The sequence below is a fragment of the Chiloscyllium plagiosum genome, unplaced genomic scaffold, assembly GCF_037043375.1.
Source record: "Chiloscyllium plagiosum isolate Xiang-an unplaced genomic scaffold, Cpla_swu_hap1 HiC_scaffold_27, whole genome shotgun sequence".
Taxonomy (NCBI): domain Eukaryota; kingdom Metazoa; phylum Chordata; class Chondrichthyes; order Orectolobiformes; family Hemiscylliidae; genus Chiloscyllium; species Chiloscyllium plagiosum.
In genome coordinates, this window is record NW_028270165.1 from 44,484,305 (window position 1) to 44,510,935 (window position 26,631).

Genomic DNA, 26,631 nt, shown 5'->3' on the forward strand with positions numbered 1-26,631 from the left:
AGGATTGCAATGATTTTTGACTGTGATTTTGTGAGGTGCAAAGCTTCTTGGTTCCTGTGGAGTATGTTTTCAGCATCACTAGGACTGGATGAGACCCTACTGTTGCAGCACATTGTATGGAGTCTGAAACAGTCAAACGGCCTAGATAGAGGAATTCACGGTGGGGAGAGGCTCCACACATGTTTGTGTGCGGTAGGAGCTTTGGCTATGGAGAATCCCGAGGAATCCTGCCCATTGGAGAAACGATGGAAGTGTGGTGACTGTGCGAAAGGTTTCCGTTTCCCATCTTGCCCTGGAGACGCATCGGCGCAGTCACACAGGGGAGAGGCCGTTCCCCTGCAGTGAGTGCAGGAAAGCCTTCAGCCATTACTCCGACCTGCTGAGACACCAGCTGGACCACCCTGGGGGAGAGGCCCTTCAGCTGCCCCGAGTGTGGGAAGGCCTTTAACAATACCTCCCACTTGCTGACCCGCTGGCGGGTCCAAACAGGGGAGAGGCCCTTCAGCTGCCCTGTATGTCGGAAAGCCTTCAGTAATTCTTCCTCCCTGCTGTGGCACAGGCGGGTCCACTCGGGGGAGAGGCCATTCACCTGCCCCAAGTGCGGGAAGGCCTTCAGCAATTCCTCTGACGTGCTGAAGCAAAAGTGGGTCCACGAAGAGGAGAGGCCCTTCCTCTGCCCTGAGTGCGGGAAGGAATTCATTCAGGTGGGCAATGTGCAGAGGCACCAGCAGGTCCATACCAGGGAGACGCCCTTCAGTTGCCCTGTGTGCAGGAAGGGCTTCACCCGCTCCTCCCACCTGTAGAGGCACCAGCAAGTTCACATGCTGTCGCAGGGTGATTGAAAGAGCGACGGCTGAGTGTCATTATCGACTGCACTATTAACCAAGTTCTGGGGATTCCCAGGTTCAAATCCTGCCGCTGCAGATGGCGGAATTAGAATTCGGTTAGAAATCTGGAGTTCCGAATCTAACGATGAAACAATTTTCAGGGGGATGGGCCTAGAGAAACTCCTATCTGATTCACTTACATCATTTTTGGGGAAGGATGCTGCCGTTGTGGGAATGGATTCACTCAGTTGTCCCAGCTGCATCCTTTACTCATCTGGCCTACACGTGACTCCAACCCAAAGTAATGTAGTTGACTACACTGCCCCAACCTGGCAAATGAGCAGGGAGAAACTTACTTGGATACAGGATATGGGTTGAAATTGCTGTGTGAGGAAATACTTCCGAAAGGTTGAGGCTGTACTAAGGATCCAATTACAAAGGGACAACTCAGTGGTGAGCAATATTAAAGAAAGGTGAGGTGAGTACGTAGTGGAGTGTGTGTGCTTTGACCTTGAGCTGTTTTTTTTAAAATAAGTACTTTTTGTACGCGATTTTCTTGGGGGGGATCTGAAGCTGTAACAAAGTTGGGTCAGAATAGAGGTCACCTGAACTTACAGCTGGGTTCAGGTTCTCATTGAAAGCTTTGAGCTCCAAGAGGTTTTTGTTTTAAAGCTGCTCATTTCTTTCAGCCTCCTGCACTAAGTTTCCAATGTCGTGTATCAGAAGGAGCAGTGAATGAGTAGCTGGTATCGTTAGAAATGGTAAATTTTTCAAGAGCGCAGGCACTGCATCATGCCATTGTAACGTTTACTGGCAGCACCAGGAAGTCTGGGCTGGGTTCACTAGAAATGATGTGGAGGAGCTGGTGTTGGACTAGGGTGGATAAAGTTAAAAATCACACAACACCAGGTTAAAGTCCAACAGGTTTATTTGGAAGCACTAGCTTTTGAAGCGCTGCTCCTTCATCAGGTAGCTGCGGAGCAGGATCATCAGGCACAGATTTTATAGCAAAAAGATCACAGTGTCATGCAACTGATACGGCATATTGATCAAAACTAGATTGCGGATTAGTCTTATAAATTAATCTTATGTAAGTCTACAAGGTCACCCCTCAGACGCTATTCTTCCGTCTCTCCTCACCCAGGTAATTAAGAGACATACCAGAGTTTGGTCCCTTCCTGAATTCAATCCAGTTGCGACAAGTGAACAGATCTCTTCTTCTTCCCCCCCCACCCCCACCCCCACCCCCGGATTCAGTCCAGTTGCTACAACTGAACAAATTTCCCTCCGCCCCCCCCCCCCTCCCCCCCTCCCCCCCCCCCCCCCCCCCCCCCCCCATCCCCCGCTGGATTCAATCTAGTTGCTACAAGTGAACAGATTTTCCCCCGTCTCTTCTCACAGGATGAAGAGTTAGCTAGAGGGAGGGTCTGCGTTGAGATGTCATCAATGGATCGGCAGGCAGAGGCAGGCCGAAGGTTTGGGAGATGGAGCGAGACAAAGGGGTTGGGCCAAGACAGTGGGCAGGTGAGGCTGGCAGCAGAAACCCCCACCGCGCCTGCTACGGACGGCTGGCCTGCACTTCCCTGCACAGTTTGCAAAATTACCAACCTATCAACGAATACCCACAGTGTGGAATAGGCCATTCAGCCCAAAGACTCCACATCAACTCTCCCAAGGATAATCCACCCACACTCATTTCCCTATTGCTCTACATTTACCCCTGACTAATGCACCTAACCTGCACATCTCTGGACACTATTGTGTCTGAATTACCCGAATGAGGAGTGACAGTAGGATAGATTGGGATGGGGCAGTGGTTGAAATCTTTTCTGTTTTTATTTTTAAAATGCTCCTGAGTCCCACAAATAAATGCAACCAGTACAAGTACAGCACATGCAATACTCCTCATTGTAGCTCCAACCCAGATTTGCATCTTCTGTTCCTCCTCCACCTTGGCTCCAGCACACTCTTCTTCCTTCCCTCACCTCATGGATGGTAAAGAAGGCATTTAGCACCATTGCCTTCACTGCTCACATCATTGAGTGTAGGAGTTCGGATATCATGTTGAGGTTGTACAGGATGTTGGTATGGCCACTTTCTGGGTACTGAGTACAGTTCTGGTGGCTCTGTGATAGGAAGAATACTAGTAGAGACGGTTCCGTAAAGATTTACCAGGATTTTGCCAGGACTGGAGGGTTTGAGGTATAAGGAAAGGTTGGGACTGTTTTCATTGGAGTGTTGGGGTTGAGGGGTGACCTTACTAAGATTTATAAAATCATGGAGAGTGGAGGTAAAGTCAATAGCAAAGAGCTCTCCTTAAGACCATAAGACATAGGAGTGGAAGTAAGGCCATAAGTCCACTCCGCCATTTAATCATGGCTGATGGGCATTTCAAATCGATTTACCCGCACTCTCCCCATAGCTGTTAATTCCTTGCGATACCAAGAATTTATCAATCTCTGCCTTGAAGACATTTAATGTCCTGGTCTCCACTGCACTCCACGGCAATGAATTCCACAGGCCCACCACTCAGTCTGAAGAAATGTTCGTCACTTGCATTCTAAATTGACCCCCTCTAATTATCAGGCTGTGTCCATGGGTGCAAGTCTCCCCACCTAATGGAAAAAAACTTACCAGCATCCACTCTTTCTAAGCCATGCACTACCTTGTAAGTTTCTAATAGATCTCCCCTCGACCTTCTAAACTCTAATGAATATAATTCCAGGATCCTCAGCTGTTCATTGTATGTTAGGCCTACGATCATCTTGTGAATCTCCGCTGGACATGCTCCAGTGCCACTGTGTCCTTCCTCAGGTGTGGAGCCCAAAATTGGACACCGTATTCTAAATGGGGCCGAACCAGAGCTTTATAAAGTCTCAGTAGCACATCGCTGCTTTTATATTCCAACCCTCTTGAGATAAATGGCAACATTACATTGCTTTCTTAACCACTGACTCAATCTGCAAGTCAACCTTTAGACCAACAGTCCCAGATCCCTTTGTACTTTGGCTTTATGAATTTTCTCACTGTTTAGAAAATAGTCCATGCCTGTTTCTTTTTTTCAAAGTGCAAGACCTCACATTTGCTTACATTGAATTTCATCAGCTATTTCCTGGACCACTCTCCTAAACTGTCCAAATCTTTCTGCAGCCTCCCCACCTCCTCAGAACTACCTGACTGTCTGCCTAACTTTGTATCATCAGCGAACTTCGTGGGAATACCCCCAGTCCCTTTATCCAGATCATTAACATCTAAAGTGAACAGCTGCAGCACCAACACTGAGCCCTGCGGGACACCACTTGTCACCGGCTGCCATTCTGAAAAAGAACCTTTTATCCCAACTCTCTGCCTTCTGCCAGGCAGCCAATGCTCAATCCATGCCAGTAGCTCACCTCTAACACCATGGGCCCTCACCTTACTCAGCAGCCTTCCATGAGGCACCTTATCAAAGGCCTTTTGGAAATCTAGGTAGGTGACATCCACTGGGTTTTCCAAGTCTAACTTACTTGTTAACTCTTCAAAGAATTCTAACAGGTTTGTCAGGCACGACCTCCACTTACTAAATCCATGCTGACTTATTGTAATCCAACCATGCACTTCCAAGAATTTAGAAATCTCATCCTTTACGATGGATTCTAGAATTTTACCTACAACTGAGGTTAGGCTAATCGGCGTATAATTTTCCATCTTTTGTCTTGATCCTTTCTTGAACAAAGGACTTACGACAGTGATTTTTCAATTGCCTGGGACTTTCCCTGACTCCAGTGACTTTTGAAAGATTACAACCAACATCTCTGCGAATTCTTCAGCCACCTCCCGCAGAACGCCAGGATGTAGCCATCAGAACCAGGAGATTTCTCAATCTTTAGACCTTTTAGCTTTTCCAGCACTTTCTCTTTTGTAATGGCGACCATACTCAACTCTGTTCCTTACCTCCTTAATTGTTAGGATATTACTCATGTCTTCCACTGTGAAAACTGATACAAAGTATTTATTAAGTTCTTCAGCTATTTCCTTATCGCCCATCACTATCTTCCTGCATCAATTTGGAGCAGTCCAATCTCTACGTTTGCCTCTTGTTTGTTTCTTATGTATTGCAAAAAAACTTTTACTATCATTTCTAACATTACTGGCCCGCTTACCTTCACATTTGATCCTCTCATTCCTTATTTCTCTTTGTTATCTTCTGTTTGTTTTTGTAGTCTTCCCAGGCATCTGATTTCCCAGTGGTCTTGGCCACTTTGTAGGTTCTCTTTTTTTTCATTGATACATTTCCTGACTTCCTTTGTCAGCCATGGCTATCTTCTTCACTGCCCTCCCCCCCGATAATCTTTTTTTTTGGGTGGGGATGAACCTCTGTACTGTGTCCTCAATTACACCCAGAAATTCCTGCCATTGTTACTCTACTGTCTTCCCCACTAGGCTCTACTTCCAATAAATTTTTGTCCGTTCCTCTCTCATTGCCTTTGTAATTATCTTTCTTTAACTGTAACACCATTACATCCAATTTTGCCTTCTCTCTTTCAAACTGCACACTGAACTCGACCATATTATAATTGCTGCCTCCTAAGTGTTCCTTTGCTTTAAGATATTTTTATAAAGTCTGGCTCATTACATAGCACTACGAATTGAAATATGCTCAGTTAGGCCACAGTTGAGGACAGTGTGTAAGGGGCGAATGGCCTATTCCTAGTCTTGTGAAATTGGTTCTGGCTCTGTAGAAATAGAACCATTGAGTTGTACAGCACAAAAACAACCCTTCAGTATATGATGACTAGATAGCCTAAATTAATCTAGTCCTGTTTGACAGCACTTTGTCCATATCCCTCTAAAACTTCCTATTCATATACTTATCCAGATGCCTTTTAAATGTTGTATTTGTACCAGCCTCCACCATTTTTCCTGGCAGCTCATTCAGTTCACACACCAACCTATATGTGAAAAAGTTGCCCCTTGGGGCCCTTTTAAATCTTTCCCCTCTCACCCAAAAACTAATGCCCACTTGTACTGGACTCCTCCACCCCAGGGAAAAAACCTTATCTTTTTGTCCTATCCATGCCTGTCGTGATCTTATAAGCCTCCATAAGGTCACCCCTCAGCCTCTGGTGCTCCAGTGAAAACGGCCCCAGCCAATACAGCCTCTCCCTGGAGCTCAAACCCTCCAACCCTAGCAACATTCTTATAAATAATTTCTGAACTCTTTTAAGTTTCACAACATCCTTCTTGTTTAGTGAGTAATAGGCTGTGAACAATCTAATTTGTTCAGGTCGTAAGAGGGAGCTTTTCTTGAGGTGAACTAACTTTCACACTTTTTTTTCTAATCCATGGGACCCTTTTAAATTTTTCCCCTCTCACCCGAAACCTGTGCCCTCTAGTTTGGGATTCCCCTCCCCTGGGGAGGAGAAAAGTAAGGAGAATGAGAAGTGCAACCACAGGGAAAAGAAATTGTGACTCCTGCCATTTTTATTCCAAATTGGCAATTAGACACAAAACCTGTCAATAACAACCGGCGCCCACCGCCATTGGTCAGGTGGAGTAAGGTGCGCTCTGATTGGACGGGGCGTGGATGACGCGCGTCACTGAAGGAGGAGACGGAAAGAAGAAAAACAAAGATGGCGGCGCGAGACTGCGGTTTTCTCATCGACTCAGCGGGCGGTTTCTGACGGAGGGAGGGGGGCAGACAGGCACCGTTTACCTCAGAAAATACCTTTAAAATACATTTCAAATTAAAGACGGAACCTTTCAAACAAAAGTTGTGAAGAAAAGGAGACAGTGCCCGGTGGGGTTTATTGTTTATTTGTGTATAATTCCCGGGGCCCGGGAAGGGGGAGGTGACGGTTACCGGGTGAACGAGAAAACAAATTAAAAATGTCGGCGGTGGAGGAGAGAGAGCCGGCGCCCGCGGCTTCTTCGGCGGCGGGAGGTGGAGGAGCGGCGGCGGGGGGTAAAGTCCGGCGGAGCACAAGCTGGAGGAGAGGTTGCACTCGGTGCTGTGCTGGACCGTGAGCCTGGAGCTACCCGCGGCTTCACTCTACCAGGTACCGGGCTGGGCTGAGGGGGAACCCGGGGGATAAGGCGGATCGCCATTAGCCTGGAGCCACAATCACTCCCATTCCTAAAACAAACATAATTTCTATTAGAATCACTATCTAATCCTCCATGCACCTTCTATAATCCATGTAGGAGGGCAGGCTGTACCATCTGACTGAACTGTTCCGATGTTAAATTGTGTATAATGTATAGATTTTTTTTATAAAATATACAATGTGATTTAACACATTGGATATGAAATACTGTCATCATGGGATTTGCAGCACTTCACAGCGCTGTAGAAGGTCACAGGCAATATTGTGTACGAGAGCCTGTGTAAACCTCTATGGTTATGTTTTATAAATGTGATTTGAGGTAATTGCACGTAAAATGGGTAGGATTGTGTGTGTGTGTGTATTGTAGGTATGTTATTTAGATCCTGGGGTTTTATCTTGCCCAGTGATGATTCGGCTGTGGAGGGAGGGGAGTGGGCATACTAATTAATCTTTCTACCAAATCCAGCATTTTGTTGAAGAGCTTCATTTCTTTGCGATTGTCATCTTCCAAAGAATCAACCTACCCAGTATTTAAATGGACATGTGCACATGTATAGTTGTGTATGAATGCTGGAAATCTCTTTTTTTTAAAAAAAATTCTTTACTTTATTTCCTGTTCTCCATGCATGGCGAATTGGACGTCTTTGATTTCTTTTTCTTGCAAGTGTTGTGAAAAGTAGTCTGATCATGTAAAAGTCGACCCTAGTTCTTCATAGACAACAGACCCATGTTTGTGAGACAGTGTGATGGCCGTCATGTTCCACTCCAGCTCTGCAGTCTGTTGGTTGTTCGGCTCTGTTCCGGTCTTCCAGTCCGTTATCTGTATGCTCCACTCAGTTTTTAGAATTACCATAAACTTTTTTTGCTTTATTCATCAATTGAGCTTCTGCTTATGATACGGTATGAATCTTGACAGGCATGAATTTCAGCCCCTCAAGTAGTATCCAAGTAACAGTCGACTCCCTAAATTTAACCGTAAAAAGTAGTCAAAAATTTGACTGTTACTTGAGTATATACAATATAAATGAATTAGTGTTCATTGCTTCTTCGCTTTACGCTATTTTGCCTTATGAAAGGTTTCATAGGAACGCTCCACTTTTGGACAGTGGGGAAAACCTACATCAGGACAACAAGCCATTCTTATTTGGTTTAGGCACCCCTGTCAAGCCTGTGCCAATTCTTAATTCTCACTTGGACCTGCTATTTATTGCCCATGTGCGGTTTCTATCCTTCTGTTCATCTCGCATTCATGTGTCTATCAAGATACACCTTAAACGTTGCTAAGATGCCTCCTTCCACCACCCATCACCCCTCTGTGTGAAAAACCTTCCCCTCCACTTCTCCTGTAGACTGCCCTCCTCTTGCCTTGAACCTGTGCCCTTTTGTTGTTGATCTTTTCACTCTGGGGAATAAAAAAACCTCTGAGTAACATAGAATCCCGAGTGTGGAAAAGACCATTCAGCGCAACATGTGCACACTGACCCTCTGAAGAGTAACTGACACAGACTTATTCACCTACTCCTATTACGCAACATTAGCCCTTGACTAAAGCACCCTTTCCCAGAGCATCCACGTCCTTCTGATAGCGTGGTGACCAGAACTGCATACAATATTCCGAATGTGGTTGAAATAAATAGCTGTAATGTAACTTGCCAACTCTCACACCCAGGAAAGGCAAGTGGCCTATGTGCCTTCTTGACCACCATACCCACCTCTGTTTCCACTTCCAGATCCCTCTGCATGCCAATGCTCCTAAGAGTTCTGTCATTTATTGTACAGTTCTTGTATTTCTTTCTCCCTTGTGGCTGTATCCAGCTTCCCCTTAATTCTACTCCCTCTTCATCTCTTTGCCCACTCATCACCTCTCCACACATCAGCATATGATAAGACCATAGGAGCTGAAATTAGGCCATTCATCCCATTGAGTCAACTCCACCATTCAATCGTGGCTGTTAACATTCTCAAGCCCATTCGTCCCGGAACCCTTGATCCCCTTGATACTCAAGAACATTTCTGTCTCCATCTTAAATCTGCTCAATGACCTGGCCTCCACAGCCTTCTGTGGCTGTGAATTCCATAGATACACCACTCTCTGGCTGAAGAAGGCTTTCCTTATCTCCCAACTAAAGGGTCTTCCTTTTCTTCTTAAGGCTGTACTCTCGGGTCCTACTTTGTCCTAACAATGGAAACATCTTCCCAACATCCACTCTGTCCAGGCCATTCAATATCCTGTAGGTTTCAATTGTAACCCCCCTCATCCTTCTAAACTCCATATAGTCCCAGAGTCCTCAAAAGTTCCTCATATGTTAAACGTTTCATTCCTGGGACCATTCTCGTGAACCTCCTCTCAACACCCTCCTGGGCCAATACATCCTTGCTAATAGGAGGCTCAAAACTGCTCACAATGCTGCAAATGTGGCCTGACTAGAGCCTTATAGAGTCTCAGAAGTACATCCCTGCTTTTGTATTCAAGTCCTGTCAAAATAAATGCCATTATTGCATTTGCCTTCCTAACTACTGACTCAACCTGCAAGTTTACTTGGAGAAAATCCTGGACTTGAACTCCCAAGTCTCTTTGCACTTCAGATTTCTGTATTTTCTTCCCATAATCCTTCTGTTCCAACAGTGACTGTCTGGTGTCAGGGCAGCACTAGTGATTTCCTGACATGTGGATTGTATTTGGGGATACCAAGGGATGTCAGGAACTGCGAGTATCTCAGGAGCAGTCGTTATTCCTGGAAGAGGCAGACAGGAATGTGGTGTGGTCCTGTAAACTCCAGAACTTTGATAACTTCATGAGTCAGCAATAACGCTTTTTGGACCAAGAAACGAAAGGGCCAATGAGAAACTGCTACAAGGGAGTTAACAAATAACATACATTAACTATCGCTGGGAAGAAGGAGGCAAAACAATGAGCTGTTTCTTTGGACAGATGAGATAATGGTGTTTAATAACTGTGTGACAAAAGGACAATTAATTCTGCTTGTAGAAGGAAGGCCTTGGTGTAGAGGGCATACAAGGAGCAGGAAAATCAACATTTCGGGCAAAAGCCCTTCATCAGGAATCCTGTATTCCTGATGAAGGGCTTTTGCTCGAAATGTCAATTTTTCCTGCTCCTTGAATGCTGTCTGAACTGCTGTGCTTTTCCAGCATCACTCTAATCTCGACTCTGGTTTCCAGCATCTGCAGTCATTGTTTTTACCTTGGCGTAAAGGGGTTAATTGCAGGACAGGCTGTTTCAAACAGGTGGAAAACCCTCAAGGATAAGAAGGTAAGCTACAGACCTGAGGTCTCCAGAAGTGTGGGGAGATGGTGTTAGAATCTAAAGAAACGTTACAGCACAAATCTGAAAGTAACGGAACTCCACCAGAATTCAACTCCAGAATGTTTCACCTGCAGTGCTTGGAAGAACAACCCTGCATCAAACCCCTGTAAACTTCCAGAGATGGGCACTGTTGGTAGAAACAATGTTAAATTCCGCCATCATTTGGGTGATAGCCAAGGGGGTGAGGGTGAACTTGCTTACTTGAGGGGTTTTATATTTTGGTTCCTACCTACAATAAAGTGTAAATTATGATTCAACAGTTGGTTGTCTGTGCAGTTTCTGAGTCAGTATTCAAATTAAAGCGATTCACCCACAATCAGAGTGAGAGGCTAGGATTAATAATGACTCCTTTGCATTCAGCAGGACGGCATGTCAATACTGTTATAAAGCGAATGCTGAATCCCCTCCCCTCGGAGATCTCAAACCGAAACACCAAAAGAGGAGCGCATTGCCCTATAATCAGAAAATTAGTGTGAAAAGTAGTGTCATCTGCTCTAGTCTTAAAAACAAAAATAAATCCCTGACACTTTAAAAATCAACAAAAAGCAATTTACATATCCAACTTGAATGGTGAACAACTGAACTAAACTATTAACAAACCTAATAAATCCCTTCGAACTACTGACGATTCTGGCATGAAACAGGATTTTTGTCATATGCTGTTCCAGTAAATACAAGACCCACTAAAACAACAAGAAATAGAATTTAGTCTCTCAGATTACATCTTCCAGAATATTCTAAGCATCCTTCTATTGAATCTTTTGTCAGGAATGCCTCCTGCAATTCCTGCTCTTCTGGTTTTTTTGTAAATTATGCTGTCTCATTCACAGCTGACTGTCAGAGCTGATGTCTCTCTCTAGTGCTGAGGACTCTTAGCTCTAGCAATGGGGAGTTAGCTCTGGGTTCTGTCCAACTGTCCCCTTCTTTTATACCCTTGATGCCATATTGAGTTTTTACAATAGGATTGGTCCTCTGTTGTCAAAACCATCAGATTTAAATTTAATAGATATTGGTAGCCAAAGGACCAGATTTAAATTGATTGGCTAAATTGAAAAGTCATTATCTTGGCCTGTTAACTGTACAACCTTGTGATAGAAATGTTTCTGTTTGTGTGCTCTCTGTTGTGATGATGTTACTCCTTTAAGAAGATTATGTCATCTTGATTTTTTTTCCCCAAGAGGGGTTGTAAAAGGCAGAGGGTCCGATTCGACTGGGCTAAGGGACTTCACTAATGGCCAACAGATGTTGGCAAAGGCAACAATCGGAAAAAGGTTTGAGATTTTTTTTTCTGAAACACTTCTACAGCGAAACATTCTGTCAGGTCACCCCCCAGCCTCTGACCCTCCAGGGAAAATAGACTGGGGCTATTTCAGCCTCTTGCAACAGCTCAAACCCTCCAACCCTGGCAGTATCTTTGTAAATCTTTTCAGAACCCTTTCATGTTTCACAACTTGTTACAAACATGTCGACTAATTCAGAGAAGCCTCTCAATTACAGCTGTAAATAGAGAAAGTGTGTTTAATCATGAGTCATGAATAAAGGCTGTATTAATCTTTTATTGTGAAGTTTTACTCCTACATCTCCAAACAGAGCATACAAACCTGGTCAGAGGGGAGTGATTGAAAAACTATGTGGGGCAAAAAATTTAGAGTGTGGCTTGTGTATGGAATGAGCTGCCAGTGGAAGTGGTTGAGGTAGGTACATTAACAACATTTAAAAGACATTTGGTCAAACACATGGAGAGGAAAGGCTTAGAAGGATAGTGGCCAAGTGCAGGGAAATGGGGTTACTGTTGATGGACATTTTGGTCGGCATGGACCAGTTTGGGCCGATGGGCCTGTCTCCGTGCTGTAGCACTGACTCGTGTCTCTTTGTCTCTCCAACAGTTTTGAGTTTTCAGATGAGCATCTCACTTAATCTCACAGAATAAAATCCGATCTCATTAGTCAACTCTGCTGTGGAAGTGCTGGTGTTGGATTGGGCTGGACAAGGTCAGAAGTCAAATGGCACCAGGTTAGAGTCCAACAGGTTTATTTGAACTCAAGATTTCAGAGCACTGCTCCTTTGTCGGTGAAGTGATGAAGCAGCAGCATTGAAGAAGGAGCAATGCTCCTAAAGCTTGTAATTTCAAATAAACCTGTTGGTCTCTAAGCTGGTGTTGTGTGATTTCTGATATCTTCAGCTGTGGGTTTGTGTCGAACTTAATGGGATATTTTGTCCAACTCGGCATTTTTAAACAGTATCACTTGGAGGATTCACTTGAAACCTTTCAAGAGGTGAGTTCAACAAGACTGAACTATTCAAAGTTACTTGGACTCAATTTTAAAACTTACATCAGGACCGGTAGACATAGAGATGTACAGCACGGAAACAGACCCTTCGGTCCAACTCATCGACGCTGACAAGACATCCTAAATTAATTTGGTTCCATTTGTCAGTATTTGGCCCATTATCTTTCTGAACCCTTCCTGTTCATGTCCGAAACCAGATGCCTTCTCAGTGGTATAATTGTACCAGCCTCCACTTTCTCTGGAAACTCATTCCATACATGCACTACCCTCTGCGTGAAAACATTGCCCCTTACGTCCCTTTTAAATCTCTCACCCAGTCAAATAGCCTCTCCCTGCAGCTCAAACCCTCCAACCCCCGGCAACATCCTGGTAAATTGTTTCTGATACCGAAGTCAATGTTTTGGGAAGAATCCTTCTTCAGTCCTGAAGGAGGGTTAATACCCGAAATGCTAACTTCACCTCCTAATGCTACCTGGCTTGCTGCGTTCTCCCAGCCTCCTGCTTGCCTACTTTGGATTCCAGCAACCGCAATTATTTTTTGTTTCTAACAAACGGTGGAGCAGACTCAATGGGCTGATTGGCCTCATGTCTGCTCCAGTGGTCTTGTGGTCTTAGGTTTCTGTGGATTCTTAGGAACGTGCAGTCCCAGACTCCGAGTAATGTCGCCCACTGGAAGCAAAGTTTATGGAATCACAGAATCCCCACAGAATGTAAACAGGCATTTTGGACCAACAAGGCAACACCAACCCTCCGTACAGTTACCCACCCAGACCTATTCTCTTAACCCTATTAACTTTACATTTACTTGGAGAAAGTGAGGACTGCAGATGCTGGAGATCAGAGTCAAGAATGTGGTGCTGGAAAAGTACAGCAGATCAGGCAGCATCCGAAGACCAGGAGAATCCTGATGAAGGACTTATGCCCAAAACGTCGATTCTCCTGCGCCTCAGATGCTGCCTGACCTGCTATGCTTTTCCAGCACCACACTTTTGACCAGTCTACATTTACCCCTGACTACTGCACCACACTTACACATTCCCTGAACACTATGGACAATTTAGCTAGGCTAACTCACCCTAACTTGTACATCTTTGTATTGTGGGAGCAAAACCGGAACACCCGGAGGAAACCCATGCAGACACGGGAGAATCAAACAGTAGATTCAAACCGAATCCATGGCTCTATGAGGCAGCTGTGCTAACCACTGAGCCACCATGTCGCCCCGAGCCACTTTAGAGTTGCACTTGGGGGTGCAAGGCAGTGTGCAGTCCAGAAATTTTTAAAAGCCCACCAACTTTCCCACTGCACCCATTGTCAGAGTGGGGCACAAGGTTTAATCCACAGTAGCGTCACTGGCAGTATCCGATTGTTGGGAGCACTGGTGCCCCCGCTGGTGTCTTCGCAGGTTGCTGGAAAATGTGAACCTCTTGCCATACTCAGGGCAGCTGAATGGCCTCTCCCCTCTATGGACCCGCTGGTGGGTCAGCAGAGCAGAAGAATTGCTGAAGCCCTTCCTGCACTCAGGACAGTAGAACGGCCACTCTCCCATGTGGACCCGCTGGTGGGTCAGTAGGTGGGAGGACCGGTTAAAGCGTTTCTCGCACTCTGGGCAGGAGAACGGCTTCTCCCCAGTGTGGACCCGCTGATGCCTCAGCAGGTGGGAGGAATTGCTGAAAGCCTTCCCGCACTCGCGACAGCTGAAGGGCCTTTCCCCCGTGTGGACCCGCCGGTGGGCCACGAGGTTGGAGGAGACCGCAAAGCCCTTCCTGCACACTGAGCAGGAGAATGGCTTCTTCCCAGTATGGACCCGCCGGTGGGTCAGCAGTTGGGAGGGCTGGGGAAAATTCTTCCCACACTCAGGGCAGGCAAATGGCCTCTCCCCAGTGTGGACCCGCTGGTGTGTCAGCAGGGAGGAGGAACTGCTGAAGCCCTTCCCACATTCAGGGCAGGGGAACGGCTTCTTGCCTGTGTGGACCCACTGGTGCCTCAGCAGGGCAGAGGAATCGCTGAAGGCCTTCCCACATTCGGAGCAGGGGAAGGGCCTCTCCCCGGTGTGGACACGCTGGTGCGTCAGCAAGTGGGAGGAGTGGGTGAAGCTGTTCCCGCACTCGGGGCAGGTGAATGGTCTCTCTCCAGTGTGGACTCGGCGGTGGTCCAGCAGGTGGCAAGAGCGGATAAATCCCTTCCCACACTCTGGGCAGGAGAACAGCCTCTCCCTGGTGTGACTGCGCTGATGAATTTCCAGGGCAGATGGGACACTGAAGCCTTTCCCGCAATCACCACACTTCCACGGTTTCTCCATGGGGCGAGATTCCTCTGGTTTCTCCATGGCCAAAGCTTCAGCTGCACACAAACGCATGTACAAACCCTCCCTGCCGTGAATTCCTCTTTCCAGGCTGTATAATTGTGACAGGCTGCACATTCAATGCGCTGCTACAGTAGCGTCTCTCATCCAGCTCCACTGATGCTGAAAGCGTACTGAAACAGAAACCAAAGAATTTTGCTCCTTCTCACAGAATCATAGTCAAAAATCGTTACAGTCCCAATGGATTGATTGACTGTCTGTCATTGACATGAAAATGAGGACTGCAGACGCTGGAGAGTCAGTCAAAATGTGTGGTGCTGGAAATACACAGCAGGTCAGGCAGCATCCAAGGAGCAGGAGAGTTGCTGTTTCGGGCATAAGCCCTTCAACTACTGAATTTGAAACTTCAGTCTTCAAATCTTCAAATGCACTGGAAAAAACAGATTATGAAAGTCATCACTGTCAGTCAGGGTAGAAATTCAGAACAAGCAATTCGACTTTATGCGGAACATTCTTTTCTTTTGTAATTCCATGAAATTGAAAGCACCATTACCCTACACTGATTGCTCTACATTTACACCTGATTAATGCATCTAACCTACACATCCTGGACACTATGGACAATTTAACATGGCTAATTCACCCAAACCTGCACATCTTTGGATAGTGGGAAGAAACAGGTGCACTGGAAGAAATCCGCCGCAAACACCAGACGGAGAATGTGCAATATTCACACAGACAACGGCTCTAAGGCTGGAATTGTATCTGGCTCTCTGGTGCCGTGAGGCAGCATCACTAACCACAGACACTGTACCTTCCTTTTCCAGTCCGCCACCAAGTCACTCAGCTTGAGCTCAAGCAAAGCACTACGTTTAATTTTCGCTTCACACACACTGAATTTCGGCCCGTCCCCACTTCCCCTACAGGAAATGCAAACAGCTGGGGGTTTGCCACATCAAATCCCTACAGTGCGGAATGAGGCCATTTGGCCCAACAACTCTCCATTTACTTCCGACTAATATACCTAACCCACACATCCCTGAACACTATGGGGCAATTGAGCATGGCCAATTCATCCTAACCTGTACATCTTTGGACTGTGGGAGGAAACCGGAGCATCTAAATGAAACCCACACAGCTACGCGGGGGAGAGGGGGGGACAATGTGCAAACTCCACACAGACAGACAGTCACCTGAAGCTGGAGTCAAATCCTTGTCCCTGGTGCTGTGAGGCAGCAGTGCTAACCACTGAGCCACGTGCTGCCCGTGTGTGCTGAAAGAGATGCAATGTGGAACTTTATTGACGGTACCGCACAGTGGATTGTTGAGTAAGGTTGAGTCTCAAAGGATCTGGAAAGAGGTAGCCAACATTTAGGAGCGCATTGCGACAGATGCTGGAATCCGTCCTGAAAACAACAAATGCTGTAGATCACAGCTGGTCAGGCAGCGTCCACATAGAGAGAGCAAGCTAACATTTCAGGTCTTCTTTGAGATTTATAAAATCTTGCTGGATACAGAGAAGGTGAATGTCAGGAGTCATTTCCCTGGAATGAGGGATTTCAAGACTAGCGGACATATTTTTAAAGTGAGAACAGAAAGATTTAAAAACAAAATAAGGGGCAACATTTTTACACAGAGTGCTTCACGTGTGGAATGAATTTCCAGAGGAAGTGGTAGATGCGCCTACAGTCACAACATTTAAATGCCATTTGGATAAGTCCATGAATAAGAAATGTTCAGAGGGATATTGGGCCAAGCACATGTAGGTGGGATTAGTTTAGTTTGGGATTATGGTCAACATGGACTGGTTGGACCGAAGGATCTGTTTCCGTGCTGCGTGACTCTGACTGGATACAGTGGATGTGGGGAAGATGTTTCCACCAGTAGGAGAAACGAGGACCAGAGGACACAGGCTCAGGGTGAAGGAATGCCCTTCAGAACTGGGATGAGGAGGAATTTCTGCAGCCAGAGGATGGTGAATCTGTGGATCTCATTGCTGCAGAGCGCTGTGGAGGCCAAGTCATTGAGGGCATTTAAGACAGGGATAGATAGGTCTTTGATAAGTAAGGGGATCAAGGGTTACGAGGAGAAGGCAACAGAATGGGGTTGAGAAACATATCGGCCATGATCGACTGGTGGAGCATACTCAATGGGCCAAATGGCCTCATTCTGCTCCTGTATATTGTAGTCTTAAAACTGGGCAGATTACTGAAGTGGTTTTCATGAACAATTTCAGAGTCCTGAAGTAAAGTCATAGAGGTGTACAGCACAGAAACAGACCCTTTAGTCCAACTCGTCCATGTCGACCAGTTATCCTAACCTAATCTCGTCCCATTTGCCAGGACTTGGCCACTATCGCTCTAAACCCTTCCTATTCATATACCCATCCAGATGCCTTTTAAATGCCGTAATTGTACCATCCTCCATCACTTACTCTGACACTCGTTCCATACATGCACCACCCTCTGCATGAAACACTTGTCCCTGAGGTCCCTTTTAAAATCTTTCCCCTCTCACTCTAAACCTATGCCCTCTAGTTCTGGACTCCACAACCCAGGGAAAAGATCTCGTCTGTTTATAAAATCATGAGGATTATGGATAGAATAAACATGTGGAAGGTCACACCCCCCCCCCCACAAAAGCTTCCTCACTGTTCTATCTACCTGCGACTCTACTGTCAAGAAGCTATGAACCTGCATTCCAAGGTTTCTTTGATCAGCAACACTCCCTCGGACCTTACCTGATTTGCTTTTCCAAATGTAGTACCTCACATTTATCTAAATTAAACTCCATCTGCCATTCCTTAGCCCATTGGCCCATCGGATCAAGATCCCATTGTCATCTGAGGTAACCTTATTTGCTGTCCACTACACCTCCAATTTTGGTGTCATCTACAAACTTACTAACTATACCTCTTATGCTCACATCCAAATCATTCATATGAATGATGAAAAGTAGTTGAACCAGCACCAATCCTTGTGGCACAACACTGGTCACAGGCCTCCAGTCTAAAAATCAACCCTTCACCACCACCCTCTGTCTTCTACCTTCAAGCCAGATCTGTATCCAAATGGCTAGTTCTCCCTGTATTTCTCGAGATCTAACCTTGCTAACCAGTCTCTCATGAGGAACCTTGTTGAATGCCTTTCTGAAGTTCATGGAGATCATGTTGACTGCTCTGCCCTCGTCAATCCCTTGTTGCTTCTTCAAAAAATTCAATCAAGTTCGTGAGACATGATTTCTCACGCACAAAGCCATGCTGACTATCCCTAATCAATCCTTGCCTTTCCAAATACATGTAAATCCTGTCCCTCAGGATTACCTCCAACCACTTGCCCTCCGGCAATGTCAGGCTCACTGGTTGATAGTTCTCTGGCTTTTCCTTGCAATCTTTCTTAAATATTGGTACCACATTAGACAACCTCCAGTCTTTCATCACCTCACTTGTGACTATCGATGGTACAAATACCTCAGCAAGGGACCCAGCAATCACTTCTCTAACTTCCCACAGAGTTCTAGGGTATAACTGATCAGGTTCTGGGGATTTATCCACTTGCATGCATTTCAAGACATCCAGCACCACCTCCTTTGTAGGATGTACATTTTTACATTTTTCAAGATATCATCATCTGTTTCCACACATTCTATTTCTTCCATGTCCTTCCCTACAGTAAACACTGATGTAAAATACTTGTTTATTATCTCCCCCAACTCCTGCAGCTCTACATATAGGCTGTCTTGCTGATCTTTGAGGGGCCCTGTTCTCTCCCTAGTTACCCTTTTCTCCTTAATGTATTTATAAAAACCCTTTGGATTTTCCTTAACTCTACTTGTCGAAGCTATCTCATGTTCTCTTTTTGCCCTCCTGAGTTTACTCTTAAGTATACTCCAACTGCCTTTATACTGTCAGGATTCACTCGATCTCTCCTGTCTTTACTTGTCATATGCTTCCTTCTTTTTCTGAACCAAAAGCTCAATTCCTCCAGTCATTCAGCATTCACTACACCTACCAGCCTCCCCTTTCACCCTAGGTTCTAGATGAGAGTGGTGCTGGAAAAACAGCAGTTCAGGCAGCATCCGAGGAGCAGGAAAATCGATGTTTTGGGCAAAAGCCCTTCATCTAATCTAGAATCTGGTTTCAGCAGTCCTTGTTTTTACCTAGTTTTTCCCCTTTCACCCTAACAGGAATATACTGTCTCTGGACTCTCAGTTTCTTATTTTTGAAGTCTTCCCATTTTCTAGCCATCCCTTTACCTGCGAACATCTGCTCCCAGTTAGCTTTTGGAAGATCTTGCCTAATACCAAGTTAGCCATCCTCCAATTTAGATCTGGTCTATACTTTATCATCACTCTTTTATAGCTCATAGAATTATGGTCACTGTCCCCAAAGTGCTCCTCCACTGATAGCTCAGTCACCTGCCCTGCCTTATTTCCCAGGAGTAGGTCACGGTTTGCACCTTCACTAGTCAGAACATCCACTTACTGAATCAGAAAATTTTCTTGTACACATTTAAATTCCTCCCTAACTCGACTTGTCAAAGCTATCTCATGTTCCCTTTTTGCCCTCCTGAGTTTACTCTTAAGTATACTCCAACTGCCTTTGTACTGCCTTTAAACACTATGGCAGTCCCAGTCTATGTTGGGAAAGTTAAAATCCCTGACCATAACCACCCTATTATTATTACAGATAACTGAAATCTCCTTACAATTTTTTTCTCAATTTCCCTCTGACTATTAGGGAGTCTGTAATAAAATCCCAATAAGGTGATCATCCCTTTTCTTATTTCTCAGTTCCACCCAAATAAGCTTCCTGCATGTATTCCCAGGAATATCCTCCCTAAGCACAGTAATATATCCTTTATCAAAAAAGCCACTCTCCCTCCTCTCCTGCCCCCCTTTCTATCCTTCCAATACCATGTGTGTTCTAGAACATTAAGCTGCCAGTGCTGTCCATCCTTGAGCCATGTTTTGTAACTGCCATGATATCTCAGTCCCAAGTTCCTAACCATCATCTGCCTTCCCTGTTTGGCCTCTTGCAATTGAAATAAATGCAGTTTAATTTACCAGTCCTACCTTGTTCTCTGCTTTGTTACTTCCTGCTCTGATTGTTTAACTCAGTCCCTTTCCCAACTGGACCAGTCACAGACTGATCTCTTTCCTCACTATTTCTCTGGGTCCCAGCAATCCCTGCCCCCCACCCACCCCTACCTTACTAGTTTAAATCCTCCTGAGCAGCTCTCGCAAATCTCCCAGCAATATATTAGTCCCCTTCCAATTCGGGTGCGATCCATCCTTCTTGTACAGATCTTTTCTACCCCAGAAGAGATTCCAATAGTCACATTTTTGGATTCTTTCTCCCATGCACCAGTTCCTCAGCCACGCATTCATCTGCCCTGTCCACCTATTCTCACCCTCACTAGCAACATTCCCCATTAACTGGTTAAGTCCTGGATTGCTTTCCTAAAATGCAACACCTCACGTTTGTCTAAATTAAACTCCACCTGCCAATCCTCGGTCCATTATCCCATCCAATCGATTATAATTTATAGCAAACTCTCTTTCCTCTCTTATTCCCTAAAAGCTGAAAATCTCCATCCCACACACACTCCTTTTATTCTCATTTTACTGAACCAAATCCCTGCTCTGCCTCATCCTGAAAAGTCTGGTTCATGCTGATTAACAGGCCTACACTCAGGGGGGATTTAATCGAAACATAAGAATGCTGAATGGCTTGGACAGAGTGCATGTTGGGGGAGATGTTTCCACTGGTAGGAGAGATGGAGACTTGAGGGCACAGCCTTCGAGTAAACGGAAGATCTTTTCGAACGAAGATAAGGAGAAACTTCTTCAGCCAGACAGTGGCGAATCTATGAAATTTACTGCCACAGAAACCTGCTGTAGCCAAGTCACTGAGTATATTTAAGACTGAAACAGATGATAGGTTCTTGAGTATCAAGGGGAGAAAGCTGGAGAATGGGGTTGAGAAATTTATCAGCCATGATTGAATGGTGGAGCAGACCCAGTGGACTGATTGGCCTAATTTCTGCTCCTGTGTCTTATAGGCTCTTGCTGTTCTGGACACAGTGAGAGAAACTTGGGAGCAGGAGTAGGCCATTTAGTCTTTCAAGCCTGCACCAGCATTCAACAGATCATGACTGGATATTAATCTACCTACATCTAGGTCGATAAACTGGGATTTTTTTTCACTGGAACATAGAGGTGACCTCACAGAGGATTATAAAATCACGAAGGATAGAGATGTCCTTTCGCTCAGATGTGAGCTTCAAGATTAGGGAGCACATTTTTAAGGCGAGAGGAGAAAGATTTTAAAAAGACATCAGAAGCACCCTTTTTTAAGAGAGTAGTTTGTGTGTGGAATGAATGTCCAGAGAAATTCCAGAGGTCAGATCAGTTTTCCTTCGTGTGAATCAAGGAAAGCGATGGGATCAGACGTAGGACCAGGCCATGCACTCAGAGCATGTGCAGACCAACTGGCAGAGGTCTTCCCGTACACCTTCAACCTCTCCCTGCAGCAGGCCACTGTCCCTGCCTGTTTCAAGAGGGCCAACATCATCCCTGTGCCTCAGAAGACTCATGTAGCATGTCTCAATGACTACCGCCCAGTTGCCCTAACTTCGGTGGTCATGAATTGCTTTGAAAAGCTGGTCATGGCATTAATCAACTCCAGCCTTCCCACTACTCTTGCCCCACTCCAATTTGCCCATCGGCAAATTGGGATCCACGTCAGATGCCATATCATTTGCCCTTCCCTCCTCCCTGGAACATCTTGACACCAAGAACAGGTACGTAAGAATCCAACTTGACTACAGTTCAGCCTTCAACACTGTTATCCCCTCAAGACTGATTACTAAACTTAGTGATCTCGGACTAAGCCCCACTCTCTGCAACTGGATCCTCAGTTTCCTGACCCACAGGCCACAATCAGTGAAGACTGGGGACAATATTTGATCCTCACTAACACTCAACACTGGAGCCCTCCAGGGGTGCATACTCAGCCCCCTACTGTACTCACTGTATACCCATGACTGCGTCACCAAATACAAGACTAATGCCATTTACCAGTTCACTGTCACCACTATAGTCAGTCAAATCTCAGATGGCAACAAAACAGACTGCAGACGGGAGGTGGAAGACCTGGAAAAATGATGCACTGAAAACAAACTAGATCTCAATGCTAGCAAAACTAAGTAACTCGTTATTGACTTTTGGTCGGATGTTACTCATGCACCCATACACATTAACAGCACTGAGGTGGAATGAGAGAAGAGTGTCAAGCTCCTGGGAATGGTCATCCACAACAAGCTGTCTTGGATGTATCACTACCTGGTATGGCAACTGTACCATTCAAGATTGGAGACGGTTACAGAGAACTCAGCCCAGACAATCACAAAGGCCAACCTCCCATCTATAGAATCCATCTACCAGACCTGCTGTCAAGGGAAGCCACCAGCATTCTTAAAGATCCATCCCACTCTGGCAATGTTTGTCTACAACCTCTACCATCGAGGAGAAAGTACAGAAGCCTGAACAAACGCACCAGCCAGTTTTGTAACAGTTTCTACCCTACTATTGTTAGAACACTGAATGGACTCTCAAACTCTCAGGATTTGTCTGAACCTTTGTTTTGTTTTTGCCACTGTTTACCTATTATTTACTATGCGACTTAACTATGTGATCGCAAGACAACGCTTTTCACTGTGCCTCAGTACATGTGACAATAAATAAATTCAATTCAGTTCAAGTGGTGGATGTAGTCCAGTTAAAAGGGTTAAAAAGCATTTGGATCAGCACATGAATAGGAATGGTTCAGAGGGATATGGGCCAAACACGGGCAGGTGCAACTAGTTTAGTTTGAGAACATAGTCAGCATGGACTAGTTGGACAGAACAGTCTGTTTCTGCACTGTCTGACTGTCTAACTGTTCTATACTGGTCTTAAACCCATTTTCTTGCCTCCCCCCATAACCATCCACTTCCTTGTTGTCGAAAATTCAAATGAACTCAGCCTTGAATATATTCAATGAACCCCACCCCCAACTGCAGGAAGACATCGCCACCTCTGAACTCAATTCCTCTTGCTAATGTACCACTTGCCTTGCTCATTGCTTGCTGATATAGAAGGACGCTGAGGCCTGTTTGTACATCAACACATCATTCCTGATGAAGGCCTCGTGCCTGAAATGTCGAATCTCCTGCTTCTCAGATGCTGCCTGAACCTGCTATGCTTTTCCAGCCCTACACTTTTCGACTCTGATCTCCAGCATATGCAGTCCTCACTTTCTTCACATCCCAATATATCACTATTTAAGGAATGCGTCTCCTTTCTGCTTTTTTTTAAAAACAGCAAATGCGATAACTTCACATTGTGCTACTACATTTGCCATGTGTTTGCTAACTGAGACACAATCTTGGACCAACTTTTCCAGACTCTCTCCCCTCCCTTTCAATTACTGCAAAACAAAAATTGAACCCCAGAATGAAAACAAATGGAAAAGGGGGTGAGAAAAGAAAGTGCCGTACTCACAGATGTTGGACAGAGGAAAGAAGTTGCAGTCTGGGGTGAAGCTCAATCTTCATTCAGAGAGGAACAACAGCAGTAGCAGCTTCAGAAGCTCATGGTCAAACTTCCGTATTCAGACAATAGCAAGCCTCTGATTGACAAAGGACCAGGCTCCTTCCGGTCATCCCAAGCTCCCCATTGGTCCATCAAAAGAAGGTCGCGGTCCGTAATTGCGGACAGCGTGGGGCATGCGCAGTTCTTGTTAACGCCGCTGAACATGCGCAGTACTTACTGACACCGAGGAGTATGCGCAGTGTGGTCTGTGGCGATGCTGGTGTTGTTGACCAGATTTTGTACCCGAATGTCAAATGTCAACAGGAGTTTAAAAAAAAAGCTGAAGCCACATTTTTTTAAACCTGTAGCTCGACATTTTATTGCGTTTGCATTTTGTGTGACTCCTCAACTTTTGAATGTCTTTTCCCCAGGGTAGGGGAGTCCCAAACTAGAGGGCATAGATTTCGGTTGAGAGGGAAAAGATTTAAAGGGACCTCAGGGTCAGAAAAAAACAGTTTGAAAGTTAATTCCCCTCAACAAATGCCCCATCTTATGCCCTGAATAAGATAGATTGTTCACAGCCTATTAATCATGAGTAGCAATGATGTTGTGAAACTTAGAAGGGTTCAAAAACGATTTACAAATATGTTGCAAAGGTTGGAGGGGTTCAGCTGCAGGGAGAGGCTGAATAGGCTGGGGCTGTTTTTCATACAGCGTTGGATGCTGAGGGTTTATAAAACCTTATAGAGATTTATAAAATCATGAGGGGCTTTGATAGGTTAAATAAACAAGGTATTTTCGCTGGTGTGGGAGAGTCCAGAACTAGAGGGCATTCATTTTGGGTGAGAGGGGAAAGATATAAAAAGGACCTGAGGGGCAAATTTTTCACGCAAAGGGTGGTGCATGTATTGAATTAGCTGCCAGAAGAAGTGGTGGAGGCTGGTACAATTACAAAATTTAAAAGACATTTGGATGGGTACATGGGCCAAGATTAATTTAGGATACCTGGTCAGCATGGACCGACGGGTTTGTACAACTCTATGGTTCTATTTCTGCATAGTCAGAATCAATTCACAAATTACACCCTGTCCTCAACTGTGGACTAACTGGACATATTTGAATGCAAGTTTCAGAAAGATGTCTGCAGCTTTTCTATAAAGTTGAACATGCTTTCATGATATTTCTGAATATATCATTTTAGCTATTCTCAATTTTAAAGATCAGTCATTTCTCATGCAGCCGTGTCTACCAGGTAGAGTCATCAACATCCATTCTCTTTCTCTCTTCCTAGAAGGGTTTGATACAGCGATCGAAGAGGGTTTGAGGCATCCGCAAGGACAGGGAGTGGGTGGAAGAGAAGGAGAGAGAATGGACGGAGGGGCAGAGTGTCAGGGGGTGAGAGAGATAATTGATAGGGGGACAGAGGGTGGGAGGATGAGAACACTGGAGGGAACAGAGGGTGATGGGAATGGAGAAGATTGTGGGGACCGATGGTGAGGGAAAGAGAAAGACTGGTGGGCAGAGGTGGGGAGGAAGAGAATGCAGGGCAGAGGGTGGGGTTTGTGAGAGAAAGGACGGGGACAGTGGGTGGGGAGAGATTGGACAGGGGGGCAGAGGGTGGGGTGGAGAGACTGCCCAAATCCCACCTTCCACAGGACCGGTGTTGATATCTCACGAACTGGAACCCACTCCTCCCACAGCAGACTTGTGTCAATCATTTCTCAATATATACGTGGCGAAAGCAGTAGACTCATAATTCTGACAGGCCATTCGGCCCATCGAATTCACACTGACATTCCAAATAGCATCCCATCCAGACCCATCCACTGACCCTACAGCCCTACAGTTCCTCATGGCTAACCCACTCTAATCTGCACACTTCAGCATGGCCAATCCACCCTAAACTGCAGATCTTTGGACTGTGGGAGGAAACCAGAGCACTTGCAGATAACCTACACAGACACAAGGAGGAGGACGTGCCAAAGTCCACACAGACAGTTGCCCAAGGATGGAATCAAACATGATCCCCTGGCACTGTGAGGCAGTGGTACTAACCACTGAGCCACTGTGCCGTCCAGAGTTAGCTTCTAACTTTTCACGCCCCCTCAGCAGAGGCTCTCTCCTGACATTTGTTGACCACACCTGCTGTAACCTCCATTTCCCACATCTTCAGCCCTGAGCACATTGGTTCCCGAATCCTGGTACCAGATAGACACCGATGTCATCTGGCCTCCTGCTACCAACTGCGGAGACCGGAGACAATCCCTGTCACTATTCTGTTCCTTACCAACACCTCCCCAATGTTGTTCGTACTCCCAGCACCCAGCCAGTTCGCTCCTCCACTCCCTTGCAGCCTTCTCTCAGATCCCCTTTACCTGCCTGATCCACGCTCACACCTCCTGACCCTGTCCACGTACTCAATCAGAAGGGTCTGTCCGGAGAGGAATGACCAACTCCTGGAATAAAATGTCTGGTTATCTTTCTCATCAAAGGTCTGCAGCCTGGCTTTCAGCTCCATCTGTCTGAGCCGAATTTCCACCAGCATGTGTTTGCCCTGGATCACAGCATCCAGAGCCTCCCACCTTCTGCAAATCAAAAGACAAGTCCCACCTTACACTCTCCAATGTGTGTTGTGTAACTACTTAATCATTTCTGGTGGCCGGGCAGAGGCTAAGTTCAACTTGGATTCCAAACTTGGGTATCAATAGCCATGAGGATGGCTTCAAATTGACCTTGGGTTGATGTCACACTACATGTGACTCCACTACACGATACAGTCTCTCTCTCTCTCTCTCTCACACACACACACACACACTCATATACACACACATGCATGTAAGTCAATAGGGTGAATTTGCGGAATTATGTTTGCAAATACATTGTATTTTGCTCAAAAAGTGCACAATCTGCAGGCAGTCAATGCATGTAATAATTTTATAAATTCCTACTTTGGAAATAGAACCAGTCTGACTCAAGATTGGGATACTGACAGACTTGAACCTCACACCTTCCATGCATTGTCTGAGCTGTCACTTCTTTTTATAAAATAGAGTCATAGAGTCTTAGAGATGTACAGCATGGAAACAGACCCTTCGGTCCAATCCGTCTACGCCGACCAGACATCCCAACCCAATCTAATCCCACCTGCCAGCACCCAGCCCATATCCCTCCAAACCCTTCCTATTCATATACCCATCCAAATGCCTCTTAAATGTTACAATTG

At 45.6% G+C, this 26,631-nt stretch overlaps 1 protein-coding gene and 1 pseudogene across 1 annotated transcript in view; both read right to left on the minus strand.

The window, feature by feature from the left end:
* The window catches only part of LOC148143836 (uncharacterized), a 56,620-nt gene extending 41,789 nt beyond the window's left edge, over positions 1-14,831 (minus strand). The window contains exon 1 of the mRNA XM_087975270.1: positions 14,085-14,831. Coding sequence (XP_087831396.1) covers positions 14,085-14,831 — 747 coding nt within the window. The remainder of the gene's footprint in view (positions 1-14,084) is intronic.
* Positions 14,832-15,564: 733 nt separating this feature from the next.
* Positions 15,565-26,631, minus strand: part of LOC148143838 (uncharacterized) — a 47,331-nt pseudogene continuing 36,264 nt past the window's right edge.